The sequence below is a fragment of the Schistocerca nitens genome, chromosome 11 (assembly GCF_023898315.1).
Source record: "Schistocerca nitens isolate TAMUIC-IGC-003100 chromosome 11, iqSchNite1.1, whole genome shotgun sequence".
Lineage (NCBI taxonomy): Eukaryota > Metazoa > Arthropoda > Insecta > Orthoptera > Acrididae > Schistocerca > Schistocerca nitens.
Window position 1 is genome coordinate 16,298,821 of NC_064624.1, and position 25,087 is coordinate 16,323,907.

Consider the following 25,087-nt stretch of genomic DNA (forward strand, 5'->3'; position numbering starts at 1 on the left):
GCAGACTTTGCTGTACGTTTCTAAGCCATTTGAGATTTTAATGCTGGATATTGTAGGACCCTTCCCACAGGCGCAAAGGAGAATATGTACATCCTGTCAATTATTGATCACATAATGTGGTACCTTATTGTGGTACCAATTACCAACATGATGGCAGAGACCATGGCAAAAGCATTTATCAATAACTTAATACCACCATTTGGAAACTCTGACGCTATTCTGACAGACATGGCAGTGTCAAAAGTGCTCATAAACTATTCTTAAAATTGTGTCTTAGTATGTGAATTAGACATATAATGATTGGAACTGGTATCTGCCTTACGTCTTCTCTACTTATAACAGCAGAGTTCATGAGACAGTAGTACATGCCTATGAGGTAGTATTGGATGGTTATAATTAAACTGATGGTGTACTGAGTGCTGCACCATCGGCTGTACATCACTGGATGTGGAAACATTGTAGATATGTTCATTAATAAGTGCACTCACAGAGTGTGATGAAAAAACAAGTTTCACTTTTTGCCACAAGGTGAAAATATGGCATTATAAGCAGTCAGAATATGATTTGTTTCCTGTTTTGACGACAGAATGCTGTTTGTTAAGGGACTATTATTCAACTTTTTCATAGAAAATGCAATTTCTATTGAGAAGGAAAACTGTGCAATGCTGGCAAATTTGTTTCATCAGAATGGCAGCAATAGTAGTGCTACAGTGTGGGAATATAGCTTACTGAAATAGCTGCAAAGAGGCCCCATGCCAATAAATGGGCTAAAGAATATGATCACGAAATCTGAAGAAACGGGTGAATTGTGTGGTGCAGCAGGGAAAGCAGGCAGCTCTTTCTTATGGCTCTAGTAGATGAGGATTCTATAGCTACAGCCGACCGTGCAGTAGATGCCTTAGATTCCGCAGCCAGTGCTCGAGCTGTATCATTGGAATTCTCTCTTCCCTGTTCAATAATTCAAAAGGTTTTGTGGTGCATTTTACATTGGTATCCACACAAGAGTCTGACTGCACCAAATGAAGCCCCAAGATAGGGTACAACACTAACTTTGCCCATCATTTTTTGACTCACATGGAAATGGCTGAAATGTTGCTGGGGAATATTCTTTGGATGGACAAGGCACATTTTACTCTGCACAGTGCGATGAGTGCACAGAACTGTTGCATGTGGTGTTCTACTCCATCACATGTAGTCCAGGAACACCCACTGCATTCGTCTTATGTGATTATGTGGTGTGCTTCCACAAGCTCCTTCAATCTCAACCTGTTTCTCTTCAAGGAGGTGACTCCACATTGGCCTGTTAAGTATACAGTCACTTCTGCACATTATGATGACCTCCTAATGCAATGTGTGATTCCAGCTTTGCAAGAACCAAACTGTGTACAAACCACTATTTTCATGCAAGAAAGAGTGACACATGTCACTTGTCAGGTGAAAGACTTGCTTCATGAAACCTTCTGTGATGACTGCATCATCATTTCAACAAGTATGGTATTTCAGATCCTCAGACCTAAATCCATGTGACTTCCGATTGTGGGGATATCTGAACGACTGTGTCGATAAGGAATGTATTTGGTCTTTTCCTGATCTGAAGGATAGCATACAACATATCACTCTGATTATGCTCGATAGGATGCGAGCAGCTGTCAACCATGCCACGTTACAGGTGCAGCATGTGGCTGACTAAGGAGACCATATTGAACACATGGTGTAACTTGTGACCATACACTAATAAACATGCTCGAACCATTATGATAATGTGTTTGATTGTTTTTCCCTTTTCTTGCACCCACACCATATTCTGATTGCCTACAGCACCACATTTTCACCTGGTGGCAGAAAAGCAGAACTTATTTTTTCAGCATACTCCAAAAGTGCACTGATTCATGAACATACCTATAATGTTTTAGCATCCGTTAATGTATACAGTTCATTCTGCAGCACTCTGAACACAGATGTTTAATTGAAACCACCAAGCATTTAGGCACCCAATGAGTCCTCCTTTTGAATGAGATAAGTTGCCACCAGGCACTCATTGGGGTAAAGGGTACAGCATGTAAACTTATATGGAGAAGAGTGCAGTTGAGTAACTAAAGTGACTTCAAGGCAGGTTCACTCAACAATACAAGAGCAGTGCTGCCCCCGTATGAACCAGGTGATTGGGTCTTTTTAGAGAACCTGGCAAAAAAAAAAAAAAAAAAAATTCTCCCTCTTTTGAATGGCCATACCAAATTATACATTTGATGTTGCCCCTCACAGCAGAATTACATTTGCCAGACTGCTGTACAACTGTTCTATTAGGACAAGCAGCACCACTCCTGCCTGCAGCATCAGTAGGCACACTGAGTCAAACCTGGTGCTGCAAGAGGTCCACAGAAATGAAAGAATGATCCGCTTCCAGTATCACTTAGGGACACCTTGCATTCTAGGCACCCATACACCTTGCAATTGTTAGATTGCGCACAATATTCACTAAGCCCTTAATGTTCTTCAGTGATAAAACGAAAATTACCTCTCTAGGTCCTCCCTTATCAGCAACAAATAAATACTAAGCGATTAAAAGTCTTGTCTTGCTGTGCCTGGCTTATCAGTATTTTACTTATTTTGTGTGCTCTGTGTCTTATGCTATTGTCTTGGAGGTGGAATAATCAGAGGCCTGCAAATGTTAGCTTTTCATTATGGTATTTTGTTTCCTTATACAGTGTGTATACTTATTAGCTACACTTCAATACTTTTAACATTGCTCTATCAGACCTACAATGGTGGTTTGTCTCTTATCAGGTACCCTCCAAGTGTTGAGAAAGACTTACAACAATATTCTTACATGCAACATGATGTGTCAAAATGATAGCAGGCAATCGTGTGCTGAACATTCCTGCACTGCTGTCAATACAGCCATGTGCGAAAGTGAGAGGATGGGGCCTGGGCTACGCCTCCAACCAAGATGGCTGCCACAGTGAGCAATAAGCTTTGGTGTGTCAACCATACTAGATGACTGCGCCACCTGCCGCAACACATGTTGCAATAACACCTTACCTAGTATTTTTTCAGTTCTGTAAATGGATTACATGTATATGGGCCAGGCCTCTATTTTGAAGAAGGAACAGTCTTCTGGAGGGGGCCCAAAATCTGGCATTCACTTCTCACTTCAGCAGTGCCCCCTCACTGTTCTGAATGAGTTTTGTTCAGGTATAAAGTGTATGCTTGCCAAGCTGTGCGTTTTAGTTTCAGCAAGTCCCCTGTAATGTTGTAACACTTTGTGTAAAGCCCATTATAATGTATAACCATTTCTCCCCTTATCTTGTGAGTCCACAAAAACAAACATACAGCACTACACACTTTTGTCATGAACTGCTCAAACTCTTTACTCACATAAATAGGGCTGACTGCTTCATTAGTGCTACTGTGATTGTAGAACTACGTAAGCAGTTATCAAGTTTTTCCCAACAAAATTAAGTTCAAACTTCCTAATAATAAGAAAGTCATTGTCGGCTTTTCAACTTCAAACTATACATTTATATTTCAAGTATTGCTATAGTGTTAAATATGCTAAATATTGCACTCCCTGTAGAAAGTGAGTTTTAGTATGTCAGCTAACTGGTCTACAAGGCTTTAACTTTCTTCATAACTATTCTTCATTCGCCACTGATCAACTGTTGATCATATATCGGTGCCGAAACTGTCTTGGTGGATGTCTGAAATTCTTTTACTATTGTTTGAATAACTTGACTGATGTGTGTTAATTATCTATATACACTAATATGGTTCTGCATGTATCATTCAGTCTTTAGTGTTGCAGAGACTACTTAGTGAAGTGTTTTTTCTTTCATGATGATTTCTTCATTGTGCTGAACAGCTTCAGCAACACAACAGAGTTTACTGTAAGCAGTAACCTCATTACTTACTGCTATTTGTATATATGCTATATTCAATACTCCAGTTAACAATGCCATTGCAAATGTCTAATAACTGAACAACCAGGTGTCAGTCTTATGTGGTAACATCAGAAGGCAGCATATTTTCCTATGGAGAAAATGTAACTCTTATTCAGCAATTATTCAGGAGAGAGGGGGATGGGAGAGAGGGGGATGGGAGAGAGGGGAGGGGGGAGAGAGAGTGAGGAGGGGAGGGGAGAGTGAGGAGGGGAGGGGAGGAGAGAGAGGGGGAGGAGAGAGAGGGGGAGGAGAGAGAGGAGGGGGAGGGGAGAGAGAGGAGGGGAGGTGAGAGGAGGGAGGGAGGGGGAGAGGGGGAGGAGAGGAGGGAGGGAGGGGGAGGAGAGAGAAGGGAGGGAGGGGGAGAGGGGGAGGAAGGGGGATGAGAGAGGGGGGAGGAGAGAGAGGGGAGGGGGAGAGAAGGGAGGGAGGGGGAGAGGGGGGGGAGAGAGAGGAGGGGGGAGAAGGGAGGGAGGGGGAGAGGGGGAGGAGAGAGAATGGAGGGAGTGGGAGGAGAGAGAGGGAGGGGAGAGAGAGGGAGGGGGAGAGGGGGAGGAGAGAGAATGGAGGGAGTGGGAGGAGAGAGAATGGAGGGAGTGGGAGGAGAGAGAGGGAGGGGAGGAGAGAGGGAAGGGAGGAGAGAGAGGAAGGGAGGAGAGAGAGGAGGGGAGGAGAGAGAGGAGGGGAGGAGAGAGAGGAGGGGAGGAGAGAGAGGAGGGGAGGAGAGAGGAGGGGAGGAGAGAGGAGGGGAGGGGAGAGGAGGGGAGGGGAGAGGAGGGGAGGGGAGGGGAGGGGAGAGGGGGGAGGGGAGGGGGAGAGAGGAGGGGAGGGGAGAGAGGAGGGGAGGGGAGAGGGGGAGGGGAGGGGGAGAGAGGAGGGGAGGGGGGAGAGAGGAGGGGGGAGAGAGGAGGGGAGGGGGGAGAGGAGGGGAGGAGAGAGAGAGGAGAGGAGGAAAGAGAGAGGAGGGGAAGAAAGAGAGAGGAGGGGAGGGGAGGAGAGAGAGGGGAGGAGAGAGAGGGGAGGAAGGAGAGGTGAGGGGAGGGGAGGAGAGAGAGAGGAGGGGAGGGGAGGAGAGAGAGAGGAGGGGAGGGGAGGAGAGAGAGAGGAGGGGAGGGGAGGAGAGAGAGAGGAGGGGAGGAGATAGGAGGGGAGGAGATAGGAGGGGAGGGGAGGAGAGAGGAGCGGAGGGGAGTGGGGAGGGGAGGGGAGGAGAGAGAGGAGGGGAGGGGAGGAGGGGAGAGGAGGAGAGAGAGGAGAGGAGGGGAGGGGAGGGGAGGGGAGAGAGTGGGGGAGAGGGGGGGAGAGGGGGGAGGGGAGGGGAGAGGGGGGAGGGGAGAGGGGAGAGAGAGAGGGAGGAGGAGAGGGGGGGAGGGGGAGAGAGAGAGAGAGAGAGAGAGAGAGACTGTGTGTGTGTGTGTGTGTGTGTGTGTGTGTGTGTGTGTGTGTGTGTGTGTGTGTGTGTTGTCTACTTCAGGAGAAAAAGTAAAAGACACAGGATTGCACAGTTTAATACTGGTACTGGATTCGTTATAATGTATATCAGGCAATCAGAGGACAGTATGTTTGTGAATAGTTTGTGGCCTAAGAGCATTGCTTTGAGAAGCCTAAGTGCAGTTCAGATCTCAGCCATGATCATGTTTGGACGTGGATGTAAGGAGCTCTGAATGCATGTGAAAATTGTACAGAATAATGGTTAAAACTTGACCACCACATGCTGCAAAGAACATGTGAATGTGTGAAAAATCCACATGGTCTGGAGATATTATTCAGACTGGGGAGAAAACACATATGGGGTTCCCCAAGACTATTGTTACTCATATACGCAAATTATCTTCAGTCTAATATACAACAAGCAGAATTAGTTATTTTTGCTGATAACACTAGTATTGTAATCAATCCAACCATACATGCAGAACTGAAGAAATATTAAACAATGTCCTTAAAAGTATCATTGACTGATTTTCTGCAAATGATCTCACACTCAGTTCTAAAAATACACAAGATTTTCAACTCTGCACTTCCAGGAGTTGCTACATCAATAATGAGTGTAAAACATGCTGTGGAAATAATAAACTGGGTAGAAACTTCAAAAGCCTTTGGTTTTCATACCGATGAGAATTCAAACTGGAAGAAGCACATTTTGGAACCCCTAAGACAACTTAGTTCAGCCACATTTGCACTTCGAATCATTGAAAATCTTGGGGAGAGACAAATCATGAAGTTGACATTTTCACTATTTTAATTCAATAATGTCATATGGAATAATGCTTTGGGGTAAGCCATCTTTAAGAAAGATTTTTGATAACTCTGCTGTGGCATGACCATGGAGGGGTGCAACACTGACACAAGTGAATAAAACAGTAAAAGCTAACTCTAAGACTGCCCAGTTCAGTAACACCCCTGATTCCATCTGTTCACCTTTGTGGAGCATCTTAAAAATGTAGCTGTACAGATGGAGCACGTTAATAATGTAGCTGTCAAGGGAAACTGTGATGTGAGTCCTTGATGCCTGGAGGCGAGCTATATTGCTGCTCTTGCACCTGCTAGTACACTTGTGAAATGAGAGAGGTGTCAAGGGATTGTCTGTCTGCAGATGCCTAGGTCTCAGTCACAGTTCATATCTGTACAGATACATTTTTGAAGTGCTCAACAAAGGCGGTCAGCTAGCACTGACGATGATATCAAATGGGGAGGGGGCAGGGAGTCTCATAGGCACACTGCCATCTTATTCATCCATGTGTCAATGTCACAACCCTCCTCGATAAAGCCAAAGGAGGGCATGAAGCAGGATGGCTGCAAAAGCATAAACACCTTCAAGTGCTTAGAATCACATTCCAATTTCATCGAATGGATCTGAACGGTACCTTGGGGGTCCACCCTGAGCACCAGAGCAAAAAGTGCAACAGTGCTGCACTTCACCGGGTTGTGATCACATTCAGTCAGGATGCTGGCCCATGATGTCTCTAGAGGAGAGTTGAATCATCTGGTTGGAGGGGGAGGAGGGGTGTCAGCAGTATCAAAGGTTGTCAACATCGTCCTGTTGCTCACTCCACTAAGGAAAGTTGAGTTTCACTGACACTTTATGTCACACTCCAACAACTTTACATGTCAATTCTGAGTGGTGGTGTGTCTGAAATGTTTTTCTCGGGCATCCATAAGAAAAACACATGATTGCAACACTGGGCATTGTGGTTCAAGGTTCCATTGCCGAAGCATAAAGAAGGGTGAAATATGGGTAAGATGGGTTGTGATGACATTCCCACTCTGCGACATGTACACGGTGGCATTTGGCAGAACTGTGGTGAAGTTTGGTGCCAATGTGACATCATTAACCCACCTTACACCTCACATGAACTTCTGAGCTCTGCCCCTTTTTTTCCATGTGTCCACAAATTGCTGCGGGAAGCATCACAAGGTCTGCAGGTGACAGCACACAGTGCTATGATTTTGCACCACTAAAGAGAAAGACTGTAGGCACCTTTGACCAAAATTTAAAACTTCTACATAGTAATAAGAAACGATTACAGCTTATCACAGAAGTGAGTCTTCAATTGTGTTGTGCAGTGTATAATGTACAATCTAGTAGGATGGAGAGGTCTGGCTTGCGAAGCACTGTGCCATGCGCCTGCCAGCAGCTGGTTATACATCCTAACGAACACTGCTGTGATGAACGAGGGAAACCATGCTGTGTCACTCACTACATGCACTAGTTTGAAGAGACAGACCTACCTGTCTTATCCATCCTGATACCAATTCAAAGCAGATCACATTGATCAGAAGTAGTGCACAATATTCCTAGCTTGTCTAGACAGTGCTGTGAATTGATTTTGGTGGTCAAATCCTTTAAACTTCCATCAGCCATGAGATGTCAGTTTTTGGCAGCACCTTGCCTTTCCTCTCACCTGCCTAGGTGCACAAACTCTGCATGCAAAGCTCCCATGTGGCCCCTACCCATCCCCTACCCCTCGTCTCCTATCTGCTGCTCTAAGGTGGGCAACCATTATATGACACCACGAGGCCCCCTATCTCCTCAGTCAGGCCTTACTGTGTTAATATGTGTTTCAGGATGCCCCAGCTGGGCATACCCTGACCTAATGCTGCATTAACATTGTCCATGTGGACACTATGCCCACACCTCAGGTAGACGGTCACTGAACCATTCCTATGGTCACAGAACCCTGTCGTTCCTGCGTGCCGCAGAGTTAATTTCATTTCAACCAAGTTATTTTACACACTGGTTGTTTTAAGTTGGATATACAGTCATTTCTCCTAAGTTATTTGCAGATCAGCAGAGTTTTACTGATTGATGCATACTTATGATGCATATGAACTACTTGACTCCTTGTACAATAACTAACTTAGTAATATAGTTGTAATGTCACTCATGGATGTGATCAGAAAATTTTTATTGAGACCTAAAATAAAGAAGCAGTAGAAGTTGTCCAGAGTCATGTTCACAGTTGTTCCCTTACTGGTCCAGCATCATGAGTTGATTGTCTCACATGTGCAGCAAGCCAGAACTAGTTTGAACATTTCTCATCAGTACAATTCCTTCATGCCATTGAGGGACAAGACTATAGTCATCCATTCCATTGATTTGCACTGTAATTTTATATCAGTAGGCCACTGTTGTTGGCTGCAACCCAGCTAATTTTTTGCCCTCACCTGTTCACTTGTGCACTCTTGCCATGTCACTGATGCTACTGTTTCCTCCTCTGTCGAAGAGAAAGAGTTCATGTTGAATCCTTCAGGAAGTATTGCTTTTCCTCAACTTTTCAGCCGTGACCATTGAGCCACTGCCCCCATCCCCCTTCTTACAGCCTTCAACTAGTGGCCCTCCCCTGTGGCTTTGCTGTTAGGAGTGAACTTTCATTTTTACATTCCATGTGCATAGGCAGTAATCAGTTGCCTTTCTAATCTTGTCACTAAGTAGTGACAGAAGACTACTATATTTAAATAGCATATTTAATTAATGGGGCTAATCCTCTCTATTCAATGTTCAAGTAACCCTGTGACTTAACCCTACCAATGCTAGAAGTCATAAGTAACAAAATTTGTTCATCAGTCAGATGTTCATGTGCCCCTTGTGTCATCTATCTACTGCATGTTACTGGTTAAGTAATGTTTGTACATGCACATTTGAAAGAAAATAACGATGTCTACTGATGATGTTTCTACCTGTCCTGTTACATTTTGAACATAAATGTGTCACATCTATATATACAATCCTATTTACTTCTTTAACTTCCAGGGTTACACTTTGGAATGCATCACCACAACTGCTGACTGGAGTTCTCTGACATCACTGGTACCCTTTTGCCAAAATAAACCCATCACTTCATAATCCATGTGAAAGGACAAATTAATTTGGGTTTTGCTGTTATGCGCGTCAATTTTTGGTACTGCCAGAATTATACACTGACTGTAACGCTGTCTGGCTTTTCTTCTCCTCTCTGATTTGCCTGTAGTATGGGCACTGCAAGAGAAGCTGTGAACACAGACTATGTGAACTTCCTGTTTGTTCACAGGGAGCTTTCTTCTAAAAACTGAAAGACAATTATGTAGTTTTTTCTTATGGGCTCTTGCAAAGAAAGATAGTTACAAATGGAAGCTTGTGTGTATATTCTAATGCACAGACCCTGCCTACTTCAGTGTCATGTGAATTGATATTACTTGGCATTCCGTAACACCCATGGCATATCATATTTGCTAGTAAGTTACTACAAGTAAGATTGTACAAAAAACTGTTAAGTTACATTATCATGGCATAAATATACTGCTGATAAATTGAATGAAGTGTGCCAGCTCTGTTCTGCTCCTACAATACAAATTACTAGTTACCCAAAATCCAGTACCTAATGCTTTAGCCAGATTTTGAATGTAATTATATGAACCAACACTTTTTAGATTGAAAAACAGGACATGTCTCCACAAGCAAAACACTTAGATTTATTTGTGAATTTGTTTCACTCAGTTCAATTTACAGAGAAGTGGTTTGTAGACAGGCAAAAAAGATGGCTATAATGTTATTAGATCAGGACACCAAAACTTCATTTATGAAGTGTTGTGCTTATGAATTAGGAGAGGTTTTTGTGTTTACGTACCAACACCAGTGTATTTTATGATTTAGCTACAGTAACTGGTTTCCTTACTCCCCATATGTTCTATTGATATGGACTGCTTTTCATTAATGAGTAGTTATTCAAGAAGTTCTGTTTATACTGCAATGTTGCACGAAAGGAAAGTTTACAGTAATACTCTTAAAGATCCTATAATGTTTCTAAGCTTTGTGGATGATGTATCTTTCCATGCAGCAATTACTGAATTGTGTACACTTGTCCCAGGTAAGTTGGATACAAAGCTATGGTTGTAGTTGTTGAAGAGAGTAATTTTATATGCAATTGCCTTAAGCAATTAACCAGATGTTTCCAAAAAAAGCATACATATGTTATATATTTAATTACAAATCAGAAACTAAGACTTAGTTTAATATCCCCGCATCTGTTTGCCATATTAAGCCCTCATTAGCAGACAAATTAAGTGCTTTTATTATATACTCTGGGTTTCTCGTGGTGCAGCATGTCTGAATAAAATCATTTTGGTTTTCAAGTCATGTCATTTCAAATAAAACATTCAAGCTTTTGATGGCAATCTGCATCAGCGTCATCAAGAGAATGAAACCACTGACTTCTCGGACTGGTATGCCTACCACTTATACAGGCTAGACAGCAGCATCTCGCACCAACCAGAGAAGGCCAAAATTATGCATGCACAGAAGGTGAGTTAAGCAGCTCACAGCAACTCCATTTCACAGCAGGACCAGTGATATCTCGCGGGACGAATGGTTGGTAACACATCTGAAACTCCCTACAAGTGCCAAGCATTTGCCTCCATTTTCTTTCGCTATCCAAAGTCGACCTCCACATCCTACGAAGCATTTACCCCTGGACTCTGTTAAAACTGTTGCAGCATCTATATAGGTCAATCAGTTCTTACAGTTGTGGAGTGTTGTACTGAGCACAAGCAACATTAAACAACGGGAGCGCACCCAGTGGGAAGTAGCTGAGCACTGCCTGGAAAGTCGATGCAAAATACAATGTGAAAAGTAAGAGCCTTGGCTCAAGTATGAATATATCTTAATTTCTTTATAAAGGGAGCAGCCAAGATTAGAATAAATAGCAAAAATTTTAACTGAGACAAGGAGTACACGGTTAGGGGGTCTGGGGGCGGGCTCTGGATACTGAAATAAAGCAAAGACAGATGCTTTGCAGGTGTAGGGAGACAGGAGCGGTAGTTTCAAGCATGTCAGCCCCTCATGCCACAAGGCATCACTTGTCCTGTGGCAGACTAGAGCTGCCGCGAGATGTGCAACTTACCTTCCACACATGCATCAGTTTGGCCCCCTCTGATTGGTGCCAGATGCTGCAATCATATCTATGTAAGCTCAAGTATGAATATATCTGAATTTCTTTATAAAGGGAGCAGCAAAGATTAGAATAAATAGAAACTATTAACAAAGATGATGTGACTTACCAAATGAAAGTGCTGGCAGGTCGACAGACACACAAACAAACACAAACATACACACAAAATTCAAGCTTTCGCAACAAACTGTTGCCTCATCAGGAAAGAGGGAAGGAGAGGGAAAGACGAAAGGATGTGGGTTTTAAGGGAGAAGGTAAGGAGTCATTCCAATCCCGGGAGCGGAAAGACTTACCTTAGGGGGAAAAAGGACAGGTATACACTCGCGCACACACACACACACACATCCATCCACACATATACAGACACAAGCAGACATATTTAAAGTTTCATATATATTTTTTAAATATGTCTGCTTGTGTCTGTATATGTGTGGATGGATGTGTGTGTGTGTGCGAGTGTATACCTGTCCTTTTTCCCCCTAAGGTAAGTCTTTCCGCTCCCGGGATTGGAATGACTCCTTACCTTCTCCCTTAAAACCCACATCCTTTCGTCTTTCACTCTCCTTCCCTCTTTCCTGATGAGGCAACAGTTTGTTGCGAAAGCTTGAATTTTGTGTGTATGTTTGTGTTCGTTTGTGTGTCTGTCGACCTGCCAGCACTTTCATTTGGTAAGTCACATCATCTTTGTTTTTAGATATATTTTTCCTACGTGGAATGTTTCCCTCTATTATAACCATATATATATAATCTTATATATATCTTATATAGATATGATTGCAGCATCTGGCACCAATCAGAGAGGGCCAAACTGATGCATGTGTGGAAGGTAAGTTGCTCATCTCACAGCAGCTCTAGTCTGCCACAGGACAAGTGATGCCTTGTGGCATGAGCGGCTGACATGCTTGAAACTACCGCTCCTGCCTCCCTACACCCGCAAAGCATCTGTCTTTGCTTTATTTCAGTATCCAGAGCCCGCCAACCATAGTAGTCAGTGGTTTCTTAATCCTGACAATGGAGGGGATAGCTATCGAAAGCTCAATTGTCATATTTGAAATGAAGTGGATTAAAAACAGAGAAGATTCTATACTTTTATTGTAAACCATTTTATTCACTGTGACATGGCTTCCCTTGTGTGGGCTTACCAATGTTGGCCCACTCTAAATCATGACAGATCTTACTGACTACGTGTTTCATACACAAGAGTAGCAGATCTATAGTCAAAGTTTTACAGCCATACCCCTCAGAATCTCTGAGATCAGTGAGGAGTATGTTAAATGTGTGCATAATATGAGGGTCATCCACAAAGTAAGTTCTGTTTCTATTTCTACCCGTGGCAGGGCTACGATGGCAGTTCCGAGCATGCGCGGCAGTTACTCTGACTCCAGGAGAAGACATGTATGCCATTTTCAGATCTCTGCTGTCAATGTGTGCTTTGTTGTGCTTCTTTATAATGTCAGCCGCAACTGAAAATGCCGCTGCGTGTGAAATCAGATCTGTGATTCGTTCTCTAAATGCAAAGAAAGTTAAACCAAAGGAAATTCATTGACAAATCTGCAAGGTTTACGGACAAAATGTTATGAGTGATTCAATGGTTAGAAAATGGGTCAAACTGTTCAATGAAGGATGTGATCAAGTGGTTACTGATGAACTGGTTCACACAACTGAAGAGAAGATCATGCACAACTGTAAATTTACACTTAGTGCCCTTGCTATGAAGTTTTGCAAATTTCACAATCACTAATTCATGAAATTGTTATTGAAAAACTGAAATTTCGATAACTTTGCTCATGTTGGGTACCAAAAATTCTTACTGAACAACACAAAAAGTAACGGATGGGCAGTGCACTTCAGTTTTTGACACACTACAATGAAGAAGGCGATGGTTTTCTTTGTCGGATAGTCACGGGGGGTGAAACTTGGGTATCGTGCAACACCCCCGAAACAAAATGGCAATCAATGGAACAGAGGCACACTCCATCCCCAACAAAGGTTAAGCCTAAGCAAATCTTGACACCTCAATAAGTCATGTGCATTATTTCTTGGGACAGGAAACATGTTTTACCGATTGATTTCTTACCACAAGGTCAAACAATCAATGCACATGGTTACTGTGAGACCACTAAGAAATTGCGCCACACAATACAGAACAAGCACCAAGATTACTGTCAAAAGGTATTGTTTCTTTCCACAATAATGCCCGACCTCACATGGCAAATGTGACCAAACAACTGTAACAGGAATGTCACTGGGACGCTTTTGATCATCCTCCGCACAGCCCGGACATCACTCCTAGCAACTTTCATCTCTTCTTACACTTAAAGTCTGTGCTTGGTGGGTTAACAGTTCAACGATGATGACGAGCTGAAAGAACATGTTACCACAAGATTGAATACACAGGCTTCTATGAAGAAGGCATACAAAAACTTGTGCCATGCTATGACAAGTGCCTACAACATTTCGGAAGCTACGTAGAAAAGTAGTTTAACAGTTGTAGATTTTTGTACAATAAATATTTTTTCTGCATCTGTACACGTTTGTTTTATATAACCAAGCGGTTCTTACTTTGTGGACATATCTCGTATATTGCAGTTTAGTCAGTACACAGCTTTCTTAGTGAATGTGGTCAGTATATTGCCTATATATTTGGTACTACACAGTTTTTACTTTCTTAAAGCTCCTTCACTTAACTGAAACATAACCTGATGGCACTGTCACACAACAGAACTTAGAGCAGCTTGCCTTCAGCAATACTTTCATAATTTTTTCAATGCATTTAGGATTTTATCATTTTGTTTTGGCTCTCAGTCTACTAAGAAGAAATATTTACTTCACCCAACATATTGAGACTAATATGGGTTAACTCTAATTAATCCTGTGAGCAAGGCTAGACTCACATTCTAATCAAATTATTGATTAAGAATCAATACATTGCCCCTTCCACCTCAGATGATATGACCTTCCTTTTCGGCATAACTCACAGAAGCCAGAAACTAAATTCAAAATTGCTTGAAACTGCTTAACGTGGGACACTGACTACCAGTGGGAGGCAGTTCCTTCTCAATTATATCCTTTTATTGTATAACACTTTTCCATGGTCCACTGTAATGGCCACCACGTGGAGTTTTACAGCTTTGTACCATCAGTGCCCAAGGCACATGCTACCAGACCAATGAAGCCTCTCTCCAGCAACAAACAGCCACTTCCCACCACATCTCATTGTGCTGCCCTGCAGCTGTATGTGTCTAAAGAGTCTATGAGTTTAATCTGTATAGGCAACAGCCAACACTACAAGCCAGCTGTTATTCCTAGTACACTCAAAATTCTGAAATTGTAATAGTAAGTGTTCATTGGCCCTCAAAACAGAAGTGTTTTAATCTTTTTAAAAATTCAGCCTCTGACCCTTAAGCTCCTTATCAGGGCAAAACTGCCTGTCCAAGGGAGCGTCTAGGAGACCTGTTGTAAACTCTGGAAATCTTCGTTCCTGTGTAAAGTGAAAGGTTGTGCAGGCAACCATCTGCTAGATGCAGCTCTGAAATATTTCACTGTAAACATTGGGATGGAAAATTCTCTTCTTCTCCAGTCAAAAGTTGTTATCTAGCTGAGGGGCTGATCTGATAGTATATGCTCCATAACTTGTGTGTTGCTGGACAAGCACTATTCACACGGTTTAGGTCTGTCAACTATAGATGCCTTGCAAAGATTGCCTACAAGCCTCAACCAATAAAAGGTGTGGAAGAATGATTGTGTGGGAGCCCGGTAGATGAGGGCTGAGCAGCATGTTCACAATGACCACCTCAACCCAACACTCCAATGGAAAAATATTCAGCATCTTGTTCCAGTGACCTGTAGACACAGGATCATTCGCAACAAGTTCAAGAGGTCTTAAACCTCACATAATTTACATGTGAGGTATGAGGAGTGAGTTATGAAACGTAGATGATGAACTTGGAGTAATACTATGCCCTCACATGGTCAATTCTGCATGAACAGTTATTTTAACTGCATCACTTACATCTACATGACAGAGGGTACATTCCACTGCACAAGCTACTAGCATTTTTATCCCATTCCATTCACATATGGAGCATGGGAAGAGTGATAGTGTAAAAGCCTCTGTGCATGCTGTTATTAACCTTACTCTCACAATCCCTATGGGAGTGATATGTAGGAGAGGGGTTAGTATATTCCTAGAGGCATCAATTAAAGCCAAGTCTTTGAACTTCATTATTTGGGTTTCTTGGAATACTTTACATCTACCTTCAAGAGCCTGCAGTTCAGTTTCTCCCATGGATCAAACAAACTTATCACCATTTGTGCTTCCCCTCTCTGTATATGTTCAATATCCCTTGTTAGTCCTACTTGGTGCCACACACTTGAGCAATATTCTAGAATGGGTTGCACGAGTGATTTGTAAGCAATCTCCTTTGTAGACTGATTGAATTTCTCACGTATTCTACAAATAAATTGATATCTGCCACCTGCTTTATGCACAATTGGGCCAATGTGATCATTCCATTCCACATTCCTACAAAGTATTACAACCAGGTATTTGTATGAGTTGGCCCTTAGCTTGCAGAGTATCAATGCACATGAGAGGGCTCCAGACAGCTGCAGTTAGGTGTTCAACTACATTTTAAATTATCTGCTACAGAGAGCAGCACAGACAAACATTCCAGGAGTAAAAGAAAGAGTTTATGCAATCACACCTCTACAAATGACAAAAATAACAAAGACTGCAACTGTGTGCTGGCAAAGGTAATCGAGAACAGTAGAAAAAAGGGAAAAAAGGGATCACCACAATATCTCAAAAGGAACCAAACATGGCTGTGGAGCGACTGAGACCAAATTCAAATGCCTCGCTTTCAGCAAAATTTTTGTATTTTTCATACAAAATCTGGACACTGGAACTGAACAAACAGAACCCCTAAAACTAACAGCAGGGAAGATGGACTAAAAATTTATTTTTAATGGGCAGAGCCCATTAACATAGTGGCAAAATATCCAACCTGGACAATGCAAAATGCGGGAACATGTAAAGAAAACACATTTCAACGTTTCAAGCACGTAGGCGAAAGTCTCAACACAAACATCAACAAGAAGACAGAAGTCTAAGAAATGTCCAAAAACAGACAGATTACACCAGAATACTTACAAATCTAAATACCTATATATCAGCACGCGAAATTCAGACACTAAACTATTGTAGTTAAATGTTGATGTTCATGCAGCACAGACAACTGCAGAAACAGGTTCACACATAGAGAAAAAAAAGAAAGATACATTTAAAATTAGACTAACTATTAGAAAAAGTCCTTCAATAGATTTACTGAAAGCCATGGACTAGGGAGGAGAAGGGATAGCAGTGATAGGGGTGGGGGAAGATGCTGTAGTGCCCTTGTAGTAGACAGACACACTGTTAATGTTCATATCCACATAGAATGCTGCACATTGTTTGGAGCTAATTTGATGGACCCCATGAGTGCTTTCACAGGTGATCCTGTCTTTCATGAGGTAGGATATGCCAGTAACAGGACTGAAATGGGTAGTAGTGGCAGGATGTAAGGGATAGGTCTTGTATGGCCAGGTCTTGCATCCATGTCAAAAAGTGATATGACCATTGGTGCAATGGATTGGGGTTAGAGGTGAGACGTCACTCAACGAATCCTCTGTGTGATGAGTAGCAATCTATCCTTATTCATACTGTTATTGCCAACTTGCTACTGGCACATTACGGTTTGGAAAAAAGATACCGGAACAGAAAATCACAAGTCTCATGAGAGAAAAGAGTACATACATACCTAGGGAAGTGAGGGATCAGTACAGAAAGTACAGAAAACACAGATTCACAGAGGAAAAAAGTGAGAAGGGGAAACTATTCGACAAGAAAGCAAGAAGACCAGAACAAATATTCTCAAAAGAAGAACTAGCAAGAGTGTTACAGAATCAAGGAATACTGGTGAAATAAAAAGTAACATGGAATGAAGGCAATAGTGTAATTGTAGCCCATACATGCAAGAATTGAAAAAATAAAAAATGTAGTACACAATGGGTGAAATAGGTCCCGCACAAGAGATGCATCAAAGATGGTGATGCTTTAGAAATATGAATGCTCAGCTTCTTTTATCAATGCAAAGTACCATTAATGCTACAAAATTTTAATTTTGCAAGTAAAATTTTACAACTGACGCAGTCAAATACTTTAGATGCACCAAACATTAACAGAATCATTTCTTTTGTTCAGCCCTGTCTGGACATCATTTGTGCAGTCATATGTGAACTCTTGAAGACTGGAGTATAATGTAAAACTACTAATGTTAACTCCTACAACTCTGTTACCTATATTTCCTTCTGCTGTATGCATCACACAGCACTTCCACAACACTCAAATCAGGCAGTAAACCTATCCCCACACAAGAAAATCTGCAAGGACAATGTTATTACTTACATTACTGCCATGTGATTGTGATGCAAGTACCAGTGCTCTGTCTTCAATTTCACAAAATTTGCAAACACCAAGTAGATCTTCAATAATCTGTACAAAATAAAAAAAAATAGGCATCATTTAACTGCCAAAGAAAAGTTAAAATGTATATTTCCTATGCCATATAATGTGAAAAAGCATGAATATGATACAGATTATGAAAGCTGAATACAAAGTCTGACACTGTATAGCACAGGACAGTACCAACTGCTGACACTAGTGATAGTTACAAGACAAGACATTACAATTTAGTTCAGCTGGAGATTTAAAAAACATGTGATGAAATGAAAGAATATGCCCAGTTACTTAACAGAGACAAACATTAAATTGTCATGGGGGTGGGGACTGGAATTTGATAGCACAAAAAGGAAGGGAAGGAAAAATTAAGACACCCGGTAGAAATTTGCGTACAGTCTAATTTCATGTTTTCTTTGTGGCCTTCAAACTGGAAAATGGTCTGATGCAGCTCTCCACACAAGTCTATCGTGCAAGCGGCTCTATATCTGTGTAACTACTGTAACCTACATCCATTTCAGACTGGTTACTCTAATCCAAGTCTTGGTCACCCTCTACAAGTCCGACCCACCCCCCTCCCTGTCCCATTTCCCTTCATTACAAAACTGATGATTCCTTGATGCCTAAGGCACTGTCCTGCCATATCATCCCTTCTTTTGGTCAAGCTGTACCACTATTTTTTCGTCCCAAATTAAATTTGGTATGGCACCCATTAGTTATGTGATCTATCAACCTAACCTTTACCATTCTTCTACAGTTTCGCATTTCAAAAGCTTCTATCCTGCCTCTGCATGAACAGCTTATCTTTTCTGCATGAGGCTACACTCTAGATAAATATCTACAGAAGAGATTGCCTAACAAATTTATTGTATGGTCTCTCATGTTTTCTTGGTGTGGTCAATTATTTATGTTCTTCTGGGCTTTCTCATATGGCAGGATCCAGGCAGCAAGTACACATAACACTAAAATTTACAGCGTCTGAAGGAGACTGCTAGGTTGGTTGGCAAAATATTGTGCATAAAATGAAAACAACTCAGCAGAACAAATGCAGACACAGTTTTATTTTCAGTTTCAACATATTCCTCTCTTTCATAAACAGTTTTCTTGCTACTGCCAGTCAGCATTTTATACCCTCCCTACCTCAGACACTGTTGCCATTTTTGCTGCCCAAATAACAAAACTAATTGGCTATGCTTAGTGTCGCATTCCCTAATCTAATTCCTCCAGCACAACCTGTTTTAATTCAGCTTCATTCTACCATCCATGTTTTACTTTTATTAACATTCCACTTATAACCTCTTTTCCAGACACTATTCATTCCATTCAACTATTCTTCAAAGTCCTTGGCAGTTTCTGACAGAATTACAATGTCAATTTTTAATTTGTTCTCCCAGAACAGTCATTTCCTTTACAAATATCTCCTTGCTTCCTTTTATTGCTTGCTCAATGTATATACCGAATAACATTGGCTACATATCCGTCTCACTCCTTTCCCAACCACTGCAATTCTTTTACACACTTTGACTTTTGTGGTTGAAGTGTAGTTCCTGTACAGGTTGTAAATAGCCTTTTTCTTTCTGCATTTCTTCCCTGCTACATTCAAAATTTTAAAGATTGTATTGCAGTCAACAATTGCGAGATTTATCAAAATGTACAAACACTGTATACATAGGTTTGCCTTTCTCTAACCTACCTCCCAAAATTAGTCATGGGCAGTATTGTGCCATAAGTTTCTACACTTTTCCTAAACCCAAACTGATCTTCAAGTTCAACTTCTATCAGTTCTCCCATTCTTCCACAAATAATTTGTACCAGTATTTTGCAAGAGAGACTTATGAAACTGATAGATGAGTGTGATAAACCAAGTGTTACCACTATCTTTTGCCATCTGCGTCATTCAAGATCCGTATGCTGCTCCAGATGCACGTGCAACTGCCCGCATCGGCATAATACAGATGTTGATCGATACACTGACATAAGGCTGCCCTGTTGATGCAGATATCAACACCAGAGGCTCCATTTTCTGTCTACAGGGCAGATCTAAAACACTGGCAGTGTTTAAAGACTCAGAACTAACACCACCAACATCAGTGATGTCAACACTTGTCTACGTCTTGGTCAACGTGAACCTCCCCGCCTTCAGTCTATGCCATACTGTGGACTGTTACTTATTGTGCAGCCCTCAAGATTTGGATATTGTATCACCTCCAGGTAGTTTAATAATTATACATTGTGCTGTTGACTGTTTTAATCCATTAATAAAAAGATTACAAAAACCTGTGTTCACTTGTATTATGTACCACAACAAAACTGACACTGTGGACTTAACTTGAGTGTGTTCCATTGCTCAAACTGTGAAAACTTGGCATGTGACTTCTGGAACTTCCCTGACACTTTAGGACTGTGGTCTTTTCTGTGACCTATGGACTAATTGTACTTCATAGTCCCTGACATTTACTTCTTTAAAGTCACCATGGCTAAGCCACTTCTTGCAGCTGTTATGCAACAGCTGATGGCTCATCAAGTTGAAAGTTAACAATGAATGGGAGACCTCCTGGCCAGAGTATTCCAACAGCTTGTGATCAATCCTTCGCTCTTCACACTGTGCAAGGAAAAACTGGAAGCCTGGGACTGCAACAGCTTTCTAATAAGTTTAAGGTAAACAACTATGATAGTGCTAAATCCCTCTTCTTATCATCGACTCTCCCACAAACTGGCCCCTCTGATGGAATCTGATAAAACTGACTTTCAAAGAAATTTGTTCTTTTCTGAGCACTTAACAAAGACATTGCCATGTGATTTCTGCTCACCTTAAGTTTTACCTATGTTGCAAGTAACTGAGTCAGTCCTATCTACCTTGGGCACCGAACTCCAGGGGATCAGTCACCAATGCAAATGTTTTTACACCTACCACCAAGAAGTCTTATGCAGAAGACACAATAAGAGGCACAATTGTCCATGCAGCACCCAATAACTAGTTTCAATTGAAAACTTTACAGTTTTATGACCTTTTGTTTGATGAGATGATGTGTTCAGCACAGCCCTATGAAGTCACAGAAACAATTGGCCATCACTTAAGATTCCTGGGTGGACACTGCCATGGTGAACAGTGAACCCAAACACATGAAGTATTCAGCAGCCAAGGCGATATCATGGCAGTATAAAAACAATACCACATGTGTCCCTCTGCCACCCAGGTTGCACCAGCCTGCCCAAACTGTTTTCATAAGCATCCTAGAAATGAATATTGGTTGGGTGGATATTCGTATCTCACAATCACAAGGTGAAATGGACGTTAATGTTACACATTCTGCACCACCCACTCTCGGATGTTCCTCCAATAAACTGCTCATTTCACTGTGGGTGGCTGGCAAGACAGTCAACTTTCAAGTCAATATAGGGGCCACCACCTGTCTCAAATTTTCAAACATATTTGCAGTTAGTGATATGTGTACTTACTCCATTAGTTCAACAGTTGGTAAATTACAACAAGCAACATAGTCCATTAAAAGGTCAATTTATCACAGAAGCCATTTACAAAAATATAACCAGGGATATAATTTTATTAGTCATAAACAGTGCTGATAGTGAACTTTCTCAATCTGGACACATTTATGTCTTTTGGATTTTCCTTCAATAACATAGTAAACCTGGCCTCCGAGAATGTTCCTTATCCACAACTAGACATGCTCTGCACCAAATTCCGCAATGCTTTTTCTTCTGTTCTAGGAAAAGTGAAGAATTCTGAAGTTCACATTTCACTGAAACATACAGCACAGTCTAGCTTTTTTCGTTCTCGGTCTGTAGCACTGGTTCTCTGGGACCAGTCAAGGCTGAATTAGACAGGCTGCAGGGATTGGATGTGATCGTGGGCTACTCTCCTGGCTGTCATCAGGAAACCATACGGTAAACTCAGACTGTGCAGGGACTTCAAGTTCACAGTGACTGCTCAAGCTGATGTTGACACACAACCCATTCCAAAGCCAGAGGAACTGTATGCAAAGCTGGTGGGTGGACACTACTACTCCTAAACTGACCTCACCAAGGTGTACTTACAGCTCCCATCACATGAATGTTCCCAGAAGATATTGATGATTAGTACACCGCATGATTTATACAAATATAAGTCGTTTGCAATCAGGGTCTCTGGTGGCCCAGCAATTTTCCAGAGGTTCCTGGAACAGTTGCTTCACAATGTGCCAGATTGCATTAACTAATTGGATGACATTTTTGAAATGCCACCAAGTAACATTTAGTGAATCTGCAGTTACATTTTTTTGTTTTGTTTTGCAGGAGGCAGGATTAAAGTGAAATCTCAGCAAATAAGAATTTTCACAGTCTTCACTGGAGTATTTGGGCCACATCCTTTCTCAGCAGGTATGTTGCCAATGCAGAAACACGTCCAAGTGAATGCAGAAAAACGTCCAAGTGACTGCATTTATGCCTCAGCCGGTGAACCTCAAGCAACTCCTGACCTTTATTGAAAAAATTACATATTATGGAAAATGCATTCCAGTGGCATCTCTGACAGCTTATCCATTACATCACTTGTGTAAGAAGCTGGAAGTTTTCATGTGGCCGGTCACATGTGAAAGGGAGTTCCAGGAACTCAAACTGTGCCTACTCTCAGCTCCTTGTTTAGCAATGTTCCAACCCAGGAAGCAGATAGTGGTGGCAGTGGATGCATCAGACAACAGAGTGGGGGCTGTCTTCAATCACCAAGAAGCTGCCAGTTCAGAGCACCACATCACTTACATTTCACAAACCCTCACCTCAGCAGAAATGAAATACACTCAAATTGAAAAGGATGGACTAGTTACTATATTCACTTTGAATATATTTCATTTCTCTCTTTATGGAACAAAGTTCTACCTGGTAACAGACCATAAGCCGCTGATCTCACTGTTCAACTCAAATGTTCATTTCCCAGGTCATACTGCTCATTGGCTCCAGAGTTGGGCATTATTCCTCTCAAGATACACCTATGAAATCCACTTCAGAAAAACATTCCAGTGTATAAATATGGATTCACTTTCCCAACTACCATGGGTCTGGAGTACATGTTTGATCAACAGGAAATTCTTTGCTTCCACCTGAATGACAAACCACAACAACTTTCCCCATTATGGAAGCCCACATCAGTGCTGCCACAGATGCAGATGCCATTGTTAAAGAAGTTCGTAGCACCATCTTGAAAGTGTAGATGGAGTGACCACTCAGGCAACAATCTACTCCTTTTTGGTATTACTATTGGCCATGGCATCATTTGCTTCTAGCTGATTGTTGACCACAGTCCATACTACACTGTGTGTTGATCAACATCCAGACCTACATCGATACTCCGCAGTCCACCTTAAGATATGTGGCAGAGGGTACCCCATACCACTACTAGCCATTTCCTTTCCTGTTCCACTCGCAAACAGAATGAGGGAAAGCAGAACGCCTCTGAATTGCTTTTCTGTCTTCCTTTAATCTGACCTGGTATAGATTCCAAACATTATAACAGTACTCAAGAATAGGTCACACTAGTGTCCTATATACCATCTCCTTTACAGATGAACCACACTTTCCTAGAATTCTTCCAATAAATCGAAGTCCACCATTCACCTTTCCTACCATAAATCTTCATATGCTCATTCCATTTCATATCGCTTTGCGACATTACACCCGGATAGTTAAACGATGTGACTGGGTCCAGCAGAACATTACTAATGCTCTATTCGAACATTATGGGTTTGTTTTTCCTACCCATCTGCTTCAACCTAAATTTTTCTACATTTAGAGGTAGCTGCCATTCAAAACACCAACTAGAAATTTTGTCCAAGTCATCTTGTACCCTCCTACAGTCACTCAACTTCAACACCTTACCGTACACCAAAGCATCATCGCCAAACAACCACAGTCCACCCTGTCTGCCAAATCTTTTATGTATATAAACAAGAACAGCAGTTCTATCACACTTCCCTGGGGCACTCATGGCAATACCCTTGTCTCTGACACACACTCATCATCGAAGACAACATCCTGGGTAATGTAACTTAATAAGTCTTTGTGCCACTCAAGTATCTGTGAAGCTATTCCATATGCTTATCCCTTGATCAACAGCCTGCAACGGGGCACTGTCTCAAACGCTTTCTGGAAATTTAGAAATGGAATTGCCTGTTGTCCTTCATCCACAGTTTGCAGAATATCATGTGAGAAAAGGGCAAGCTGAGCTTCGCCCAGGTGACGATTTCTAAAATCATGCTCATTCATGGATGTAAGCGTCTCAGTCTCAAGAAAATTTATTATATTCGAACTGAGAACATGTTCAACAATTCTGCAGCAAACCAATGTTAAGGATATTGGCCTGTAATTTCATGTGTGTTATTTTGCCCTTCTTATACACAGGTGTCGTCTGTGTTCTATTTCAGTTGCTTGGGACTTTGCACTGGGTGAGAGAAATGTGATCAATGCAAGCTGAATAAGGGGCCAGTGCGGAGTAAAAAACCATGGGTCACCCTAGTATGGCCAACAGGAAGATGGCCAAGGATGGTAGATTCCCACAGGGGGAGGCAGAGGGAAGAATGCTACATGGCTGGCGTCTCCTTGACTGCATGAAGTTTATTAGACAGGGAGATAGCCTCCCAAGAATCAGCCAATGATTGAGCAAAATGAGATTTTATATAAAGCCACAAATTTGCCCTCAGAGGCGACATGGAAAATGGGTGTGGGGGGGGGGGGAGGGAGGGAAGAAAGGGGTAAATAAATATGTTTGAATTCCTAAGGCACCAAAATGCTGAGGTCATTGTTCCCTAGACTTACATACTTCTTAAACTATCTTATGCAAACCCCCCACCCCCCCCCCCCCCCCACACACACACACACATGCGCCTGAGGGAGGACTCGAACCTCCGGCGGGAGAAGCCATGCAGTCCGTGGCATGACACCTCAAATGGCATGGCCACTCTGCGTGGCGAAGGAGGAGGGCACGTGGCTGCCTCCAACCAGATGATCAGCAAGTTCATTACCTGAGATACCTACATAAAAATGAACCCAAAGGAAATCAATCAAACCAGCAGCATCACCAAGATAAGCAAGAAGGTTGTGGATGGCAGAGACCACAGGGTAGCAATAGGCTGAAGGCCACTCACTGAGTCCGTACATAACAAAACTCATGGAACTGATAGCTGTTTAATGGAGCAAAGGGCCTAATAGATGTCCATCGATTCTGCAGTAAACACCCCACATGT

The 25,087-nt window shown here is 42.0% G+C and overlaps 1 protein-coding gene across 3 annotated transcripts in view; it reads right to left on the reverse strand.

Annotated features, from left to right (window-relative positions):
- LOC126213114 (uncharacterized) overlaps positions 1-25,087 on the reverse strand; it is a 282,224-nt gene that overhangs the window by 201,784 nt on the left and 55,353 nt on the right. For all 3 annotated transcript variants that reach the window (XM_049940715.1, XM_049940717.1, XM_049940716.1), the window contains exon 6: positions 17,805-17,891. In XM_049940715.1, the coding sequence (XP_049796672.1) occupies positions 17,805-17,891 (87 nt within the window). The remainder of the gene's footprint in view (positions 1-17,804; positions 17,892-25,087) is intronic.